At 39.0% G+C, this 18,290-nt stretch overlaps 1 protein-coding gene across 1 annotated transcript in view; it reads left to right on the top strand.

Annotated features, from left to right (window-relative positions):
* KCNK10 (potassium two pore domain channel subfamily K member 10) overlaps positions 1 to 17,015 on the top strand; it is a 65,048-nt gene extending 48,033 nt beyond the window's left edge. The window contains exons 5-7 of the mRNA XM_014869855.2: positions 1,125 to 1,311; positions 4,409 to 4,551; positions 6,399 to 17,015. Of these exons, the coding sequence (XP_014725341.1) occupies positions 1,125 to 1,311; positions 4,409 to 4,551; positions 6,399 to 7,010 (942 nt within the window). The 3' untranslated portion in view covers positions 7,011 to 17,015. The remainder of the gene's footprint in view (positions 1 to 1,124; positions 1,312 to 4,408; positions 4,552 to 6,398) is intronic.
* The last annotated feature ends 1,275 nt before the right edge of the window (positions 17,016 to 18,290 follow it).

The following is an 18,290-nucleotide window of genomic DNA, read 5'->3' as shown; positions in this document are numbered from 1 at the left end:
GGCAATATCCCTTCTGTATATTACAAAGATAACTTCTGAGATCTTATTTCCTGTCTAGGCAATGCCTTAATCTGAAATGAGATCTCATTTCTGGGTTAAGGGAGATGCTTGATTTGGAAAACTAATTTGGAAATATGAGTTACAGTGACCTCCACATTGCTTTTTCAGGAAAAATAGAGAACTTACACTGCCATTCTAATTAATCCACACTAAGTTTTCTAGTAATTTACAGGTTTGTCATGAAACTTTATCAGATGCCGAGTTTATTCACAGCAGAGAAAATCTGTAATAAATCTGTCAGAATCAATTGTGTTAATCCAGGCTTGCATCAATATTAATAGAAACAAAATCTAAGTATATATTAAATAAATTGAGAGTTTATATGATATAGGAGTGTAAAATATTACAATTACACTGACTATATTTGAATTCGGTTTATAGAAGCTAGTAACATATACTCTTTGTTCAAGAGCTTTCCAATGTGGATTTACATAGGTAATTTTATCCCAGGCTGCTTGGTATTTGACATAAATCCTATTTTTTCTGGAATAAACCAATAATAAAGCTTTCTATTTTTGAAAAGGAGATTTAACCTTCATATTTGTGAATGAAAGCTGGGAGTCCTGAGTCTAGAAAACCCAAAGCATGAATTATTTGTACATAAAATTGCAGCTTTATAGTGGGGAAAAAGGAGTTTATTTTCATTTTAATCTTGGTCCTGTTTGTTGAATGCTTGGTGCTGGTGAGGCAATGTGGGTCTACACATACTTGTATGGAGGTGTGAATGTGCACTTTTTCTTATGCATTGAACCTGATATGGAGCATATTGATGCCTTTCTGAAGCTCAGGAATGTTTTTCCAGGTGGTATTTGTGGTAGATTAGTCACTTCCTAGTGCATAGAAAATGGGAATCATGATAAACTGGGGCCAGACATGGGGGTTTACTATTACCTGGGCACGACTCTCACCAACAAGGAGAGATGGTTGTATTCCATCCAACAAGCTCACAAAAGGCATAAAGAGACATATCAGGTGACACCAGCATAATCAGTGTGTCATTCACAAAGAATATAGTTGCAGAAATTCACTCAAACATTTTTTTTCCTGTTATTTCCTTTTTCTAGAATAAACAAGTGAGCCAAACAAAGATCCGGGTGATCTCCACCATTGCCTTCATCCTTGCAGGCTGCATTGTCTTTGTGACCATTCCTGCATTTATCTTCAAATACATCGAGGGATGGACCGCCTTGGAGTCCATTTACTTTGTAGTTGTTACTCTGACCACTGTTGGCTTCGGTGACTTTGTAGCAGGTGAGCAGCTTTACACCAAGGAGCTGTGCACAAGGGCCTTGGCTCTTAGAATTTGTTTTCTGGTATGGACAGGAGGCTCTTTACAATATGTTATATTCCATTGAAATGATGCCAGGTGTTTCTGTTGGGACTGCTGTGCAGTATGACACCAGGCTGATTTAAGGGCCATTTGCAGATTGTGAGCCCTCAGCAGTGCAGATAACGGGAGCCTGGAGAGTCCTGATTATCCTTTATCATGCAATGAATTATGCAAAAGTAAAATTACTTTCCCGTTGAATTAAAGATTTGTATTAGTCCATTAGCACTCAATCTGAGGCTGCCTGCAGAAGCAAGTAGCCCAAATGATGGATGGAGGAAGCTTTTACAAAGGACAACTGAGCCATAGGTCTGTAGAATTCACTGGTCAGATGCAGTAGTGGGCTGCTACTACAGGAGCTGCAGCATTTCAAAACCTGCATTCTGCTTCCTAACCTTGGCAGAAATTTTGACATTACAGTTGCCCTGTTAAGGAAAACTCTTGTAGGAGAGAAGGACTAATGGGGTATGTATCTCAGTGCTTGGAGGAGACTCTCCAAGATTTATACAGTATGAGCAGGAGCTATAAATATCTACCTATACACAATTTCCAAAGAGGGAATTGAGATAGTTGGCTGGAGAGATGAGAGATACATTTTTATTCACACAACTTCTTTGCTAAAAAAAGGTGGTTAAAATAAGTGGATTTTTTCCCATCAATGCATGACCTCTACTCCTCATTCCTGTTAGTGGTCCTAATTAAAGGTATTAAGTTGCCTGTGTTAAAAACTGTCATATTGTGCTTCTTAGTCCTTATAAACAGAATGAGTTAAAAACATCAAATAAAACTAAAAAATTTTCTTTGCTGAAGAACAGTGGACAAGTCCTTTTTGTAGGGAAGTCTCTAATCCTCCTTTTTATGGCATACTGGCATAGAAGACACGAATTATTGAGAAAAAAAATCACTGAACAAAGAAACACCCAGATATAAAAAAAAAAGTTTTACGAGCATTCAGTTACAGAAGTGATTGTGTGAGCTTTGTCCTTTCAACCACTTAGAAGAGTAAAGGAATTCACTGATATCCTTTGCGGTATCACAGTGTGAAATAAAAATAATTTACAATATTTTTCTTAATAATACCACATTTCAGTATTGTTTAATAATGTGATAATAAAAATGCTCTGAATATTAAATTGTTCTGTATGTACATGATTAGGAGAATATAATCCACAGCTGGGTGGCTACTAACAAGCAGGATTTTTAAAAATCTTATGGAAGACCCTGAATAAGAAAACTTCAGAGACATTTTCATAAGACTTTAAGGCAGGTGATTACCAGGAGATTTGAGGTTTATTGCTGGTTTTGAGAGAGATTTTCTTCCCCTTTTATTTTCTGTCACTTTAATCTCTCAGTATCTCTGTTCCTTCAACAGCAAATCAAAAATACTATATCTTAATGGTTAAAACAGCACCAATGGAGCTATGCTGGTTTATTGCACCTAGAACAAATCCTAGCTCTTGGGAAACTGGGGGGTTTTTGTACTACAGTAGGAAATAAAATTGTGCATGGAGCCTGAAAAAACAGAGTATCTGATAGGCTGAAAAAAGTGGTCTCATGCTTTCTCAGTCACCTGATTACTCTGCAAGATAGATCTAGACAATCTGTTTCCTAGTGAGCTTCCTCAGGGACATGTATGATCAGAAGAGGCTTCTTGTACCATAGCAACAGCAGTCCCTACCTCCCATTGTTTCAGACTCTAAAAGACAGGAAAAAAAAGAGTGTGATTCATGCAGTCTGTGGGGAGAGATTAACATCAAAACCAATATTTGGGTCCCTGCCAATTCTTAAATGTCTGACCTTCCATGGGGGTGTTCAAACACTGTAACTACACTCATATTGAGGCTTGATAAAATTAAAGAGTCATAGAAATGTCTCAGATCGTGAAAAGCAAAAGGAAAAATGCTGAACTGTGTTGTCTGGTGATTTTAACAGGGAAAAACCCTAAAATCTCTCTGCAGTCATACAGCGGTATAGGTGTTTAGCTCTTTCTAACCAAGGCTGGAGTCCAGGAAATATGCAGACCTCTGCTTGAGTCTCCTGGTAGGCTTGCTCTTTGGGCAGGGATTTGCCCAGGTAGCACCAAGGTGATGTTCACTTGCATTGAGGGATGGGGCTCTGCAGACTCTTTGTGGCTCACTCTCTTCCACTCAGGGCTGTGCCTGCCTCTCACTGGCTCTCATTCTTGCAGTGCACATAGCTCTGTGATGGGACTGAGAGTCTCAAAAGCGAGGTTGTGGTTGTTTGCTTTTGTAAAATTTACTCTGTAGTAGGCAGCAATCTGGCCGCTACTGCACTTATTTGAGGGTCTTTGTAGTCTATTAGGTTTGCCAAATGTCTCACTTCTTGTTTTGCCAGCTCATGCAGAGACTTGCATGAAGAACAATATACTACATTTGTTGCTTGGTTTGACCCATATCTCCTATGAAGTCACTGGCCAGAGAATGCATCTGTCTGAATGATACCCAGGCAGACTGTATTGCCTTATTTTAAGGGCTAATGCATGGTTGGCTTCCTGTCAGACACCCTGATTTGAAAGACAAAGTTCCATTTCTTTTTTCAGCACACAGATCTCTCAATCGTGTAGCTAAATCCAAAAGCATCGGGAAACTCTACAACTTAAGGGGGTTGATCTGTAAATTTTCTCAACTTTGAGGCTGCAGGCAGTTCAGAATAAGGAAGACTAGCTATATTTAAATTTTTCTTGGACATGTGTTTGTGATGTTGCAAGTACTATCAAAGGAGAATTTCAGACCTGCCTAATCATATGAGCAATACAAAGGAAAGTGTTTACTGGGTGGTCTGGCAGGTCACATAGCAGCAGAACAATAGGTAATTTTGAAGACTTTAAAATTAAAGCAGACTGAGTTTCTCCCATCTGACAGGCTTCTTGTCTTACTATCAGAACTACAGTGCTGTTGACAAGAGTTAAGAACTACTTTTAGACATTTTTCAGATTTGCAGATATTTTGTAATAATTTTGGCACCTCATGATTTGTAAGCATAATTCTATGCTTATTTCAGGAGGAAATGCTGACATCAAATACATGGAGTGGTATAAACCCTTAGTGTGGTTCTGGATCCTTGTTGGCCTTGCTTACTTTGCTGCTGTCCTGAGTATGATTGGAGACTGGTTAAGAGTCCTGTCCAAGAAGACACAAGAAGAGGTATGATCAGTAATTTCTCAGTGGTTTGTCATTTTAAAAGAGAGATTTAAGTACCTGATTCCTGCTTGTCTAAATAAGGAAGCTGCTCTACATGACCAATACTCAATATATCCAGTGGTTTACTTCACTGTATGCCTTTGGTTTACAGTAAGCTCTGATCTTTATCTCCTTCACAAAGGAAGATAAAAAAGCAATGGAAGCAACCAAGGTTGTTACACCTCTATGAGCACTCAAAAATACACAGAACACATCAGTAGGATTGCAATTATGGAATGAGATGCCAGTCTTTACTCTGAAACTAGCTATGAAATTGTGCTAAAAGTTTCAATGTTCTCTCCTTAAAAATTAGGAGATTTTCCTGTCATTTCCTATGCCAGGGAGTATGCGTCTGAATAGAAGTTTAGATTTAAGTCCCTTACTCTGTATTCTGTTTTTAAAAGTTGAAGAAATTGAGTAGTCAGCATCAAGGAGAGAATAACTAAATTCACTCAGAACATATCCTCCATGGTTCAAAGAGGATGCTGCTAACAAATAAGTGTGGAAAATAGAAAGGCAAGTGCCTGTGGTGGAGGAAGTAAGTAGCATAATTTGAAATTTTAAGGCAAGCTCCTCCTGCTTTACTAGCAAAGCTTACCTGGCAGGGTTAACCAAATAGCAGGCAAAATTTGGCAGGAGGGTAGTACTGTTTCCAATTTTTGAAGGCATCTGCACCACCCAAGGCCTGGTGCATCCCCCATGCATCTCCATTAATAAAGGGGACTGCAGGGAGTGTGGCTGTTCTGTTCATCATCAGGCACCTACAGCAGGGAATCTGGTCTCCCACATGGATGCAAGGTGCCCTCTGCCACAGTGCTAAATGGACACCTGTGCATCTGGCTTGCAGAAAAAAGATGACTCCTTGTGTGTTATTGGCTGCAAAAACTTGAGTTCAGGCTGCAGCAGCACAAGAAAACCATGGAGTGTGGTGGGCTCCTGAAGACACTGTACTCCTGAATCTGTTCTTCTTTAGCTGAACTTTGAGAAAGGTCTGTTTTAACTGAAATATTGTTTGGTCATTCATCTTGATTCTTCTCATTTTGGAAGGCATATTTATTGAATACGGCCATAACTTGGGGCTTTATTCTTAGCCATTATTCCAGCCTCCAGTGCAAAGGAGTAAACCAGACAAAGACAGTAGGACATTCAAGGATATGTTCATAGCGCCCATACAGAATGTGTGTTGAAAACTCCTCTAGATGGCTTGACAGTGTGGTATTTGGACCATTGTGCAATGGAAACCTCCATTAAAGACAGCTACATTTGTCCCTGAAAATGAACCCTAGACTGGAGGAGTCAGAGGGCCACTTGGAATTATCTAATTTTTATTTAACTGTAACTCTGAACAGAACCTTCAGTGGGACTAAACAGCTGCATCCATGAGCAATACACATTCCTGTACTGCTGCACTGGTTGTTGTGACGTTCTGAAGCGTATTGGTTTAACTACATGTGATTAACTTTGCCCACTCTTGACCATCTACTGCTGACGTTATGAGTCAAGCATTTTGTTCTTAATCAAGGATGGATTAGCATGAACATATCCCATCACATAACACAGCAATAAAATGTGTGGGGTGGCAAAGTGGCACAGGCAGATGAGTTCTATGTCACAAAAGCCATCAGTTGGTGTGTTCAGAGTTTGCCCAGTGTAAGCCTTTGCTACTGAAATTTGGGTCCAGTTGGATGCAGTGGAGATGGGACCACTCCCCAGTTTCATGCCAGAGAAGAAAGCGCTTGTGCTACTGATCTACAGGAAAGATTTTCCCTTTAAAAAAAAAATAATAATTTCTCTTTCTTCATGTTGTAAAGGTTGGAGAGATAAAAGCCCATGCAGCAGAGTGGAAAGCAAACGTGACAGCTGAGTTCAGAGAGACACGGAGGCGGCTCAGCGTGGAGATCCACGACAAACTTCAGCGGGCAGCCACCATCCGGAGCATGGAGCGCAGGCGCCTGGGCCTGGACCAGCGAGCACACTCCTTAGACATGCTCTCTCCAGAGAAACGCTCTGTCTTTGCTACCTTGGAAACAGGACGCTTCAAGGCCTCCTCTCAGGAAAGCATCAACAACAGGCCTAACAACCTGCGCCTTAAAGGGTCAGATAAGCTCAACAAGCATGGGCAGGGGGCATCCGAGGACAACATCATTAACAAATTTGGATCGTCTGCTAAGATGACCAAAAGGAAAAATAAAGACCTCAAAAAGACTATGCCTGAGGATATGCATAAAATTTATGAGACCTTCAGAAACTATTCCTTGGATGAAGAAAAAAAGGAAGAGGAGACAGAGAAGATGTGTAATTCCAAGAACACTTCTAGCACTGCAGTTCTGACCAACTGCATCCAGCAGCACTCAGACCTGGAAAATGGAGTGATTCCCAATGAAGCCAAAGAAAGGGAGCATAAAAACAAAGTGTTACTTTAAGACAGAAGTTAAATGTAAAAGATACTTGAGTTAACAATGTTGGTGTTTTTATATATATATATTGAGACACGTGCCTTATACAGACTCCTTATTCAGTCTGAATTATATAGCATCGAAGAATATTTCACTGTGCCATAAAGACTCAAGCTTGCTCTGCCAAAACAAATCAGGAACACAGCACTGCAGATTGGCAACAGAAAGCTACGCACATGGAAATTTCAGCCTGTATAAGATTACCAGGGCAAGACACAAAGGAAAGGATTGAACCATGGCAGTATCACCAGAGGGCTCCTACCATGGTGTGATATTAGACAAAGGGCAGCTATGCAAGAAAGGCCTATGAAAGGGATGAAAAACAGTGAATCTTTGCAATTGAGTATGCATCCATAAAGCCTTCCCCTGGTGATTAAAAAGAGGAGAAATGATTGGAGTGAACTAGAAACTTTCAGTAAGGCTTAGTTTACGTTTTGGCACGTGATCCAAGCTAGATTTTTTTTTTTCCCTATGTTTGAGTCAGATGCATTACCTTTCTAAATGCCAAAAGAATGTCCATGGACACAGCTAGCAGCTGGATGCTAGTTGGAAAATCAACACAGACATAAGTAAGGGTTGGATTGCTCTTTTCATAAAAAAGAAAAAATAAAAAAACAAAGAAAAAACAAAACAAAACAAAAAAATTCTGTGGGTATTTATCTTAAGCAATGAAAAAAAACAAAAAAAGAAAAGAAACAGATGGATTTTTTTCTCATGTAGGAATATTCAATGTAAAGTCACAGCAAGAAAGTACATATGAAGAAAATACATCACATACAATGTTGTTTAAAAGAAGAGTAACATCAATTTAATGATATTTGGCTAAAAGTATAAAACAGTGGGCCAACTTTTTTTTTTTTTTAAGAATTTCTCATTCACACTTTCTACCACTGAAAAAACTCCTTCTATTTTAATGCTGTAAGACTATAAGGACAGAAGGGAAGCTATAGCTTTTGCATGTCAGCAAACTGCTGTTCTCTAGCTGAATCTGAATTTTTAAAAATAGACATAAGAGCATATATATGATTCAAATGAGGGCCAGGGCAACCATAGAATCTCAGGGCTCTCTGCTCCCTTTTTCTGGGTTTGGTTTAGACATAAGCTGCTGTCATAATCTCAGAAAAAAAAAAGTAAAAAGAAATTTAGGAAAAAAATATTGTGGTAATTTTTTAAGTGCTTATAGCTTTAAGTGCCATTAATGCTGTTATATTTTGTAACTTTTTAAACAAGTATTTTGAATTATCTGGTTTATTTCCTTTCAAGTACTATCTTTGTTGGAAATTTGTTATCCCTTTTATTGAGAAAAATGAAACATGAGCTCTCTGCACATTTAGACTAAAGTGAAATGTAACTAAACTGGGGGGATTTTTAAAAAATCCTTTTTGCTGTCTGGGCATATGAATAGGAAAAATAGAATTGTGTCTAGACTTCACAGTAAATTTTCAAAGAAAATGATGCAAAATAATCAATGGGAATTGCAAAACATACTAAATTTTTTATAGTATCAGCCTGTAGGCTACTGGGTGGGCCATTGCAGATAGAAGATTTTGCATGCTGGAAATGAGATACATGATTGTACCAGCAATGCTTTCCCTGCTCTTTCGCAAAATCCTAAATATTCTTGCAATTCAAACTGTAGGCTTATAGGTAAGGTAAGCATGGATGTTGATTGCAGAGACTCTTGCAAGCTAGTCAAACATGCAGACATCCACAGGTCATGCAGACACGGACTTTTGGAATTGCATGCTGATGTCTACATACACAAAAATGCATGTGTCATTCCCTGATACTTTCTGAGATTTTATGCACAATAAGACAGCTCAAAATCAAGCTGGCCACCACAATTCAAGATTGCCATGACTATGAATGGAAGCATGGCAGTGTGAATGCAAATCTTGAGTATTCATATTTGCATATATAATGACTCTTCTGGATTTACAGGAGTGAGCCAAATTCCACTAGTGCAGAGGAGGAAAGAAGTTTTTAGTTTGTTCTGTCTGCTGGTTCACTTCTCTTGAAAGTCTTATCATCTTTCTAATTTCATTATCTGTCTGAAAATCAAGGATGAAAAAGCAATGTCTGAAAAATTTCAGGTCATTTGGTATTTCTCTAACTCAATAAGATCCAAGAGAAATTGAATTCTGCTTACTTTACCAGTGAATCTCTTGAGGTGCAGGGCAGCCCTCTATCTTAACCTTACCAGAGGCAGGGCAGTAAGCCCAGTCCCTGGGGAGGATTCCACTTAACTCAAGAACTGCCCTGGCTTCTGGAGATTTTTGTGCCAGACAGCCCTGTGCTTGGCTTCACAAACACGCAGATGGCAGCTTGTGACCATCCTCCTCAAACCCCAGGCAGACAGCAGCAAGGTGCAGGTCTCCTCAAGCACTCGATCTCTTTAGCCTGCCTGTTACTGCTGGTTTTGGGCACATTTGAGTGCCACATATGAACAAATGTTCTGAAGTCTCATCCATGAATATCCATGAATATCCATATTGATCCATGAATACAGAATTAGTATTCTGTAGTGCCAGGATGGATGAAGCACATCTGGATGTACCAAGGCTGTTCAGACCTGGTGTTTTATTGGTAGGAGGTTAGGAGTGAAAGCTACAATTCAGATTTGTGTTTGAATTCCAGAAAAGGCTCAGAAGTGCTGAGACATACAATTCAGGTCTGAGAATTGAAGTAATTCCTTGTTGCATCATCCTGTGCTTTGCATCTATGAAGGATCTGGCACCCAAAAGCATCTCATCTGGCTCTGAAAATATGCAATACATTCAGTTGTGCAAATAATTCTCCTTGGCTACCAAACGCCATGATCAACATCATGCATGCAGTATTATCTGTTCTTCAGATGAGTTCTTCTCACAAGAAATGCTTGCCTGCAATAGAAAAGTTCTGCATAGTCATACAGATATCTGTAAGGATATGGGAGATGCATTTTCTGTATGTGAAATATAAAGTTTAGCCATAGCCAGGGCATTCCTTCTGATTAGGGTCAGGGAAAGTAGTCTGTCTTGTAGGAATTGTCTGTGTGAGCAGGGAGTTGGGCAACAGGCAAATCACAGAAAACAAGTCAACATGGAGAAGTGAGGAGGCAAAATTTGTTGGGCAAATTCAAACTGTTTGCTCTGATGCAAGAAAAGGACAATGACATCTTGCATAGTCTTAATCTTAAATTTCTGAGTTCTCAGTCTGTCCCCTGTCCAGATTTCTAAGTGATGGTGTGTGTGTGTCTCATTCTAGTTTCTGTGCAGCCATGCCATGCAGGAGTCCCTGGCTGACATTTTATGAGCTGTTTCTTCAGCATCCCCTTGTTTGGGATATAATAGTTCAGGGACAAAAGGTGATGCTCAATAAACTCTCAGTGACATACTGAGCAGAGCATTTGATGACCTTTTATATGAAAGCAAAATGCTCTCTCATTCCTCTCAATTTCTGTGTCTGTGAAACTTGTTCAGGAAGTTGCCAGGCTATGACAGGAGTAAATATTTTCTGCTACATGATTACCTCTTAAATACCTCAATATACATAATTTTTATTATAATATGGGAAGTGCAAATGGTGTATTTCCTAGGGGGCCAGATAGAAACATCTTGATACCTAAAATGACATTTTAATGAGCTAAATTTCTTTTTCCCCTTTTAAAGGGCATCCTTTGGTTTTAATTGTCTGCAACAGCTTGAGAGAGAATCTCAGTTCAAACATCAGGTGTTTTTATGGCTAAAATTCTCTTCCTCTGGCATTTAGTAACACCTTTAAAAACTTGTCATGTTATATCTAGTGAGGCCATTCCACCATTATAGAAAAGTTTTAGCAGAAGTAGTCTGAACCATATTCAAAACTTCTTTCTCTGAATTAGGCCCTTTCTAAGCAGCCTGAAAAGAAGAAGTCAAACAAAAGAGTGGAGTACTGACTTTAACTCTCCATTCCTGTTCTGAGCATAACATGGGAATTGGGACCTGAAAGAACAAAGGAAATTGGATTTTCTGTAGCTGCAGCCCTCACACGTAGAGGATGACTCAGCTGCTGTATCCCTACAGCTTTCAGCTGTGCAGTCCCACTTTCCACTGCCTCGTGCAGAATTCTGCTATGCCACTTTGGGAATCATTCTGAACCATTAACCATCATAAGCATTGCTGAACTTGTGCAGATACTGGTTTTCAAAAGATTTCTAATTTCATTACTACTGAATAGGGAACATTATTATAATAGTAAATAAAATACAATAATCCCTCTCCAGTGATTTATATTCATGAAACCTGATTTTGATTGTGGTCATGAAATTATAAATCACTCGAGCTTCTGCTGCCTGGCTTTAGGATGTCTCTAGTACCAGTCTGCTTCCTCCAAAGCTATTAATGGACTACACCAGAGACTTTCTGAAATCTCTAACCCATAATAAATTAAATTATGTCTGAGTTCAGGTTATTAAAACCTTGTCCTTAAAAGCCCTTCATTTTTCTGAAGTATTTGTATTTATGCTGTACATGGGCTGTTTGTTTGCCAGCACTGGTTTTCTCAGGGGTTTATTTGTGTTGTCAGGTTGCATGATGTCTGCTACTCTCAGTTTTCCCACCGTCCACTAGAAATAAATTACAGGTAAAGACCAAGTGTTGTGTTATGTTGTGTACTAACCTAGAGCAGGAAGTCTCCTGCTAAACAGATATGAATTTGAAAGGTGAGTGGGGACTGTTTCAATTCTCCCTGTACATTTATTTGTTCTGAGCTATGTTTTGTCTAATCTAGGCCAAAATCTGCCCCTGTAAGTCTGTGCAGGAAAGTGGAGCTTGATTGCTATTTTTAAGCTTTTTATAGCAAAGGCCTGCTGTTATAACTCATCTCTACTGTGCAATTTATACTTACTGGAATGGCATCATATCAATACTAAACACAAATAAGCTCAGCTTCAGAAACATTTCCCATGGCATTTAAATATCAATGAAAACACAAGAAAAATCAACAGAAATCTCTGGAACTCAAATAAAGGCTTGTAGATTAATGTATGAAACTGTTTGACTGAAATGAAACACCAAAAATGTAGATCTGAAAACTCCTTTGGGTTGCTGAAATTTTCCCAAGGTCCCCATCTCCTTTACTATCAGCATCTCCTTAATTCCATTGCTAAACTGGACTGTATTTTTTCCTCCTGCCACTACAGCTGCAGTTCATAGCATTGTTAGTCTCTGTTGACTTGTGCTGTTGAAATCACTGAGGAAGCAGCTGCAAAAGCTAATTTGGAATTGTCCTGATGTAGCCAGTGCATAGTCTGTGAGCTGGATCATGCTGGGATGGGAAGGTCACTCTAAAGGCAAGCCTTATCCACCACACTGGAGAGTTCTCAGGAACCAGATGAAGAATGGCTCCATGCTAATACCCCTGATGTGACATACATAACTGGTTCTTGCACACACATTTACTGGTGATGCCTCTTCACTCCATGCAGGTAGACGTGAACTTCTTGTGCTCCCTCCTCTCTGATTATATATCTGAGCTAAGTCTTATCACCAGGAAATAACAGAGCTGCTGCTTTTGGGGGAAATTGGACATTTCTATAGCATTTAGCTTTTTGAGGCAAAGAGGATCTGCTTTCCCTCGCTGATCTTGAGAGCAAAGCAAAGGCAGGTGATACTTGGCATATGAGAATACTTTTGTCTCCCAAATACATTCTATCCCCAAAGTCCTTTTTTTTTTGTGAGGGCTGGATGCTCTCAAGAGGAAAGCTTATGGTGCCTGTTGTGAGATGTAAGCCAAACATAACAGCTTTCAGCCTACCATTTAGCAGTTTTTCAGATCCTGGATTCATGTAGTAGTTTTAATTAGGAAAAAAACCAGAGTTTTTGTCTAGATTGTGTCTATCTTCCCAACAATTTAAATTATTCAGGGCAGTGTATCAAGTGTAGTTTTAGAGTTATCTTTTCTATTTTCTAATAGAACTTGATCTGGACCTTGGACAGTACTGACAAACCACTATTAGTCATTTTCAGCTTTGTGTTTAAAAAAGAAGTTACTTAAAATTTGGGGAAACGATTTTTTGGGATGGTGTTCTACTATTTTTTCCTGTTCAATTTATACTATAAACTATCAGTAAAACCACTTGCAAGGATATTCTATCTACTTTCTTGTCTCTGTCCCTCTTTCTGTAAGATTCAATGGTGCTTTATAAAGGCATTCTAAGAAAAATGAATATTTCAGAAATGTCATTACCAGGGTGCAGAGCAGAATGTGCTTGTACCAACTTGATAAGTTTTGCTGCTATTGTCTTTATTTTATGATGTAATGTTTTAAAAGATTAAAAAAAATTGCAACAAAGACCATCCAGATTAAAACACTTTTCCTGTTGTTTTTTTTTTTTTCCTCCTTCTGTTGTCTTATCATCCAGCAAGAGGACAGGAACTGTAATTAACCTCCTCTTTTGTGTATCTCTAGAAAACTATGCACTGTTGGTAATATCACTTTTGCTGGACCTTTGAGCTTGTTTCTGCTCCTTCTACCTTTTCTCCCTGGCTGATGATCCAGATTCCTGTATTTCCTGGGTGTCATTTGGGAAGCCATGGTGCTGGGCCGGTTTCAAAAGAGAGACACAAATTTCCAGCCATACTTCTACTCATACTTAGCCATTTCTGCATTTAGTGAGCAGTCAATAGGGAAGCAAGAATCAGGACTTTGAGAAGGCTATGTCTCTCTTTCCTAGTTTCTTTATATAGAAAATACTTGTCAGGATGACTGGAAGAAGTTGTGGATGGAGAGATGAAGTGAAGCTTTTTGACCTTGGGAAGCACAACAAGGTTGGGGTTGTATTTTACTGTGAATTCTTTTGTCTTTTTGCTGTTTTTTTTGTGCTTTTCTGTTGACTGCTTTCTATGTTGGGCCTCAGATTCCCTCACTGTCTTGCTTTTCCTTCAGCTTGGGAAATTGCAACACAGGCCAGTCCACTCACAGAGGGTGCAATTTCTTGAGCTGTGGTCCCTTTTGTCAGCAAATCAAGGTCATAAAATAATTCCAGTAATCTTGGTTCATAGTTCTGCATAGTGTGTATAGAGACCTCTCATTTCTGAGCCTTTGCTTGGCTTTGAGATGAAAAAAAAAAGAAAAAAACTTCTTTGGACTGAGCAAAACAATCTCCCTTGCATTTGTGCTACTTTTTATATCTCGTTTGTGCTACTCGGTCCATACTGATTCTTGCTACTTGTTGTGTATTAACTGTGCAAGTCAATACATATTTCTCCAAAGCCCACCTCCATCTCCAAAATTATCTCTCTTTCCTTGTAAGCATGAGTCTCTTAATTGGACCTACTTTAGCTACTTTGTATCACTCTTGTTTTTCATGCAAAAATGGTTATTTGTATTTTCTAGTTTATGCACATTCTGCTTGTTCACTTCATTTCCAGGTCCAGACTTCATCAAGCTACAGCTGTTTGCTCTGACTTTGGGACCTATTGCCTGGGATACAGAGATGGTACTTAAGTTTCTGGAGTCCCCCATAAAATTGACCTGTTTAGCAAACTGACCCAAGTTGCTGTTCCGAGAGGTGATTGAGAAAGACAAAGAAAAGAAGAAGAAACCCCAACAAACCAACAAAAAAAAAAAAAGGTGGATGTGTAACAAGTTGTGAAATACCTTTTTTTTTCCTCCAGAATCTGTATGCAGGATGCTGAGAGTCGCACTAAGATTCCTGCTGAAAAACTGTTTTCTCAGCAGAGTCTGCTGTTTTTCATAATACCAACCATTTTTGAAAAAAATTGTTACATGGTAGAAAACCAATTAAAATTGCTTTTAAAACAATAAATAAGTATATAATAATAAAGTAACACCCTAAAAGTGAATAGTTCAGGAATGAATATCCCATACAGATTTCACGGCACATTTTTTGGCCTGGCAGTTTTCATTGCTTTCTAGCAAAGCTTTAGCTCATTTCCACAGGGCATCCTGGAAACTTTTCCCATTGTAGGAGACTGCCTCTGGGTCATCCCTTCCTTTCATTCTGGTACAAGGTGCTGACGTTTTTCTTGGTGGAGAACTCTTTTGACGGTGCCATTTCTGAACAAGAGCAATGTAAATGTCGTTACTGAACCCAATTTAAGCAGGATGGATGGACACCATAGGTTTGACTTGAAGCAATTAGCTAAATGGACCTGGTTCCTTCTAATTATCTGACTGGGAAGAACAAAGCAGTAAATTAAGATTGCATTACATTCCAAAACACATGGTGACTGTGAACTTTGGTTGTGCATATGAAGAAGTTACTTTCCCCTTGCATGAATATCTGGGCAGAAAAAGAGACACAAAAAAAATTCCTCAAAGGATAGAGACTGGGCCTGCACATCTCTTCTTCCTACAAGAGTTTGTGGGAAAGAAACACTCAGTGAGTTCCAAGGTGCAAGCTAGGAACACTATGATTGAAAAAGAAACAAACCAGCACATAAGCTGAGGCTGTTTTGCAAAGAGTCATTAAATACAGACAGGAACCTCATGGGATTATTTTTATGATGTCAACTTACAGACCTGGGAGTGACTTTTAAGATGTGGCAGCAGGAAAAACAAGAGCCCTGGCAATCATTGTCACATCTGTTGAAGTGTGGAGAGGCTGGACAGGGCTAATCGATAACTCCTCCAGAGTGAATAGAGCAGCAGGTGTTTGAGGGATTAAGCACAAACAAATGATGACTGTGTTTTGTAACAAGGGAAATAATAGGCACTATCTGAGTCACAACAAGATTTCAGGTGTGCCTTAGGTGCCAAAAGATACAAGTTGTGCTGTCAGATTTACACCAAAGCGTTTAACCCTCCAAACATGGGTGTCTGTAAGACAGCAGTCTACTCAAGTGTTTAGCCCAGACTCTATCCTAGAGCCCGTCCACCTTGTGGGGAATTTATGCTGTGCTGTGAAACCAGTTATATTCTTTCATTTTCATTTCTCAGTCTCATGTAGCTCAATTTGACAAACTAAACATATTTTGTCAAGCTAAGACAAAAACCAACTAAATACAAAATAGCAACAAATATCCCCTTAAAGGCTGCAATTCTCACTTTTTCCCCCTTGGATTCATTCAGCACAGCTGCCTGCTGAGAATGATTTATAATAGCACGTATAATGTTGTTCAGAAACAGCAAGTCTTGCTGTTTGAAGAAAGGTGTATGACTGCATTTCTCATGAGAAGGAAAAGAGGAGGAATCTCTGAAATCTGAGCTTATCTTAAACTGAAAAATAAAATTTTTACTATCTCATCCTGCAAATATGAATTCCTTTTTAGCAGGAAGTTATTTTATATTTCACAGCTTAACAAGAGCTTTAAATGAATAATTTCATTCCTGCTTTTGATTGCTTAAGTTTCCTGCCTTGCTAAGCCTTCACTAATCTATGAAAACAGGTGGCTTCCTCTCTGTAGAATGGACCTCCCTCCCTCAGGCTGAGCACTAATAAATTAGCCCTGCCCACTTGCAATCCTGTATGAAGCAATCCGAGCTCGTTCGCTCTTATTTGGCAGTTCCCAAGTTTATTGGCATTTAATTTAAGACAATTTAATGCAAAAGCAAAAGTGGTTCAGGCTGTGTTTGCAGTTTTCTTGCCCATCATTAGTCACACATCCCTCCCTGGGTTTCTGATTGCTGCTTGTCTGCTCCTCACTAACACAAATAGCAAGGGGCTTGCCTACAGTAAGTTTATCTGAGTTCTCTGCAAGGGGATTGCTGATGTATGTTTTTTTCATGTGTAAGGTCAAGCTGTGAAGGCCAAGAAAATGGAGGTGCTTTATATAAATATGATAGTGACCATTGTATTTGTGGTCCTCAGGCTCTTTGTCTTAAGCAATGACCATCTCTGGCATGTGGATCTTTGTATATTGCTCTAGGCACACTTATGTATAGTACACTTCCATTAGGCATCCAGATGATGGGGAAATGAGCACACTGGGAATGCTCTCAGGTGTTGAAAGAAGTTCCAAAGAAATAAAGTGTTATTTGTCAAACCTTGTAGCTTAGTAAGAGGAAGTAGTTACGTCTTTTCCTCTCTGTGTCTGGTGTTATTACTTAGTTATTCAGTCAGTTTGTTGGCCAGACTGTACAAAGAATTAAAAGAAGACCTACAGGTGCTTATGGGACCCAGAAAAAGGACTTTGTTTTACAGTGCTGTTTGATTTGGGAAGGAAAACTGTCATATAGGGAGAAAATGAAGACACTTTGGAGGAGGTTTCCATATCCATTCATGTAATCATTAATAACTTGCATCACAATCAATGTGTATCTGGAGTGCAGAAAGTCAGGAAGTGTTGGTTGAAATGTCAGCCTGTCAGGTCACAGATCTGGATGTGTTGGGGTCCCTCGGGCAGGCAAAGTCTTGAGTGTGTTACCAGCTGTGCCACAGCGGGTGTGGGGACACTGCAGGGCCAGTTGAAATCAGGAGTACTGCAGAGTAGGCAGATGTGGGGGTTCGACTGTGATCAGGGCCCTTCTTTGGCATCTCTGGTCCATTTAGAGACAGAAGTGCTCACTTTGGTTCTGTGTATTTTGACAACCATAACAGCAAAAGTCTTATCTTTTCATTGTAACAAAAATTCTGTTGTATCTCGATGGGTACTAGGAGTAGTTTTCCAGAGAAGCAACCTCTGCTAAATAATAAGATTTGGTTTTTTAAAATTTATTTTAGGAAAGTCAAATAGGAGTGGATTAGATTAAGGGATGTTCTGTTTGAATCAGACTTGAAATAGAGATTTGATCAAACATTAGATGTAAAATTGCACAAGGCTAGCAAAATACTATGACAAACCTGGGCTAAAGACAGACTGGAAAAGAGATGAAATCTTGGTAAAACTGGAGCTCAGAATTACTGATGTTTCAGTTCAAAGATAACCTCTGGAAGACAAAAAAAAGCACCATTTGTGGGTCAAAACCAAATTGAAGTAGTATCTTCTCAGTGAAATACAAAAGCAGTAAAAAAACTCCAGTCAAATTCAATTGGAATTAATGATCTTTTCAATCTGAAAGCAAATGTCACATTTCTATTCAAAATGAACTTTTCCCTGAAACTTAGAGGAGCCATCTACTACTTCAAATGAAAAAAAAAAGCTTATAAAGGAAAAAAAAATGCTTTGCCTTTTTTCTTCTTTTTTTTTCTTTTTTCTTTTAGATGACTAACCAATATGTAGTTCAACTGAATTGATTCATCCACCCAAATGAGAAGTCAGATGGTTTAGCCAGCAGGAGGCATATATGGCTCAAGTAGGAGCTGGCTGGTTCTTTCCTGTTCTA

Source organism: Sturnus vulgaris, chromosome 6 (genome assembly GCF_052056855.1).
Source record: "Sturnus vulgaris isolate bStuVul1 chromosome 6, bStuVul1.hap1, whole genome shotgun sequence".
Taxonomy (NCBI): domain Eukaryota; kingdom Metazoa; phylum Chordata; class Aves; order Passeriformes; family Sturnidae; genus Sturnus; species Sturnus vulgaris.
This window is presented reverse-complemented; position numbering and strand designations above follow the sequence as displayed.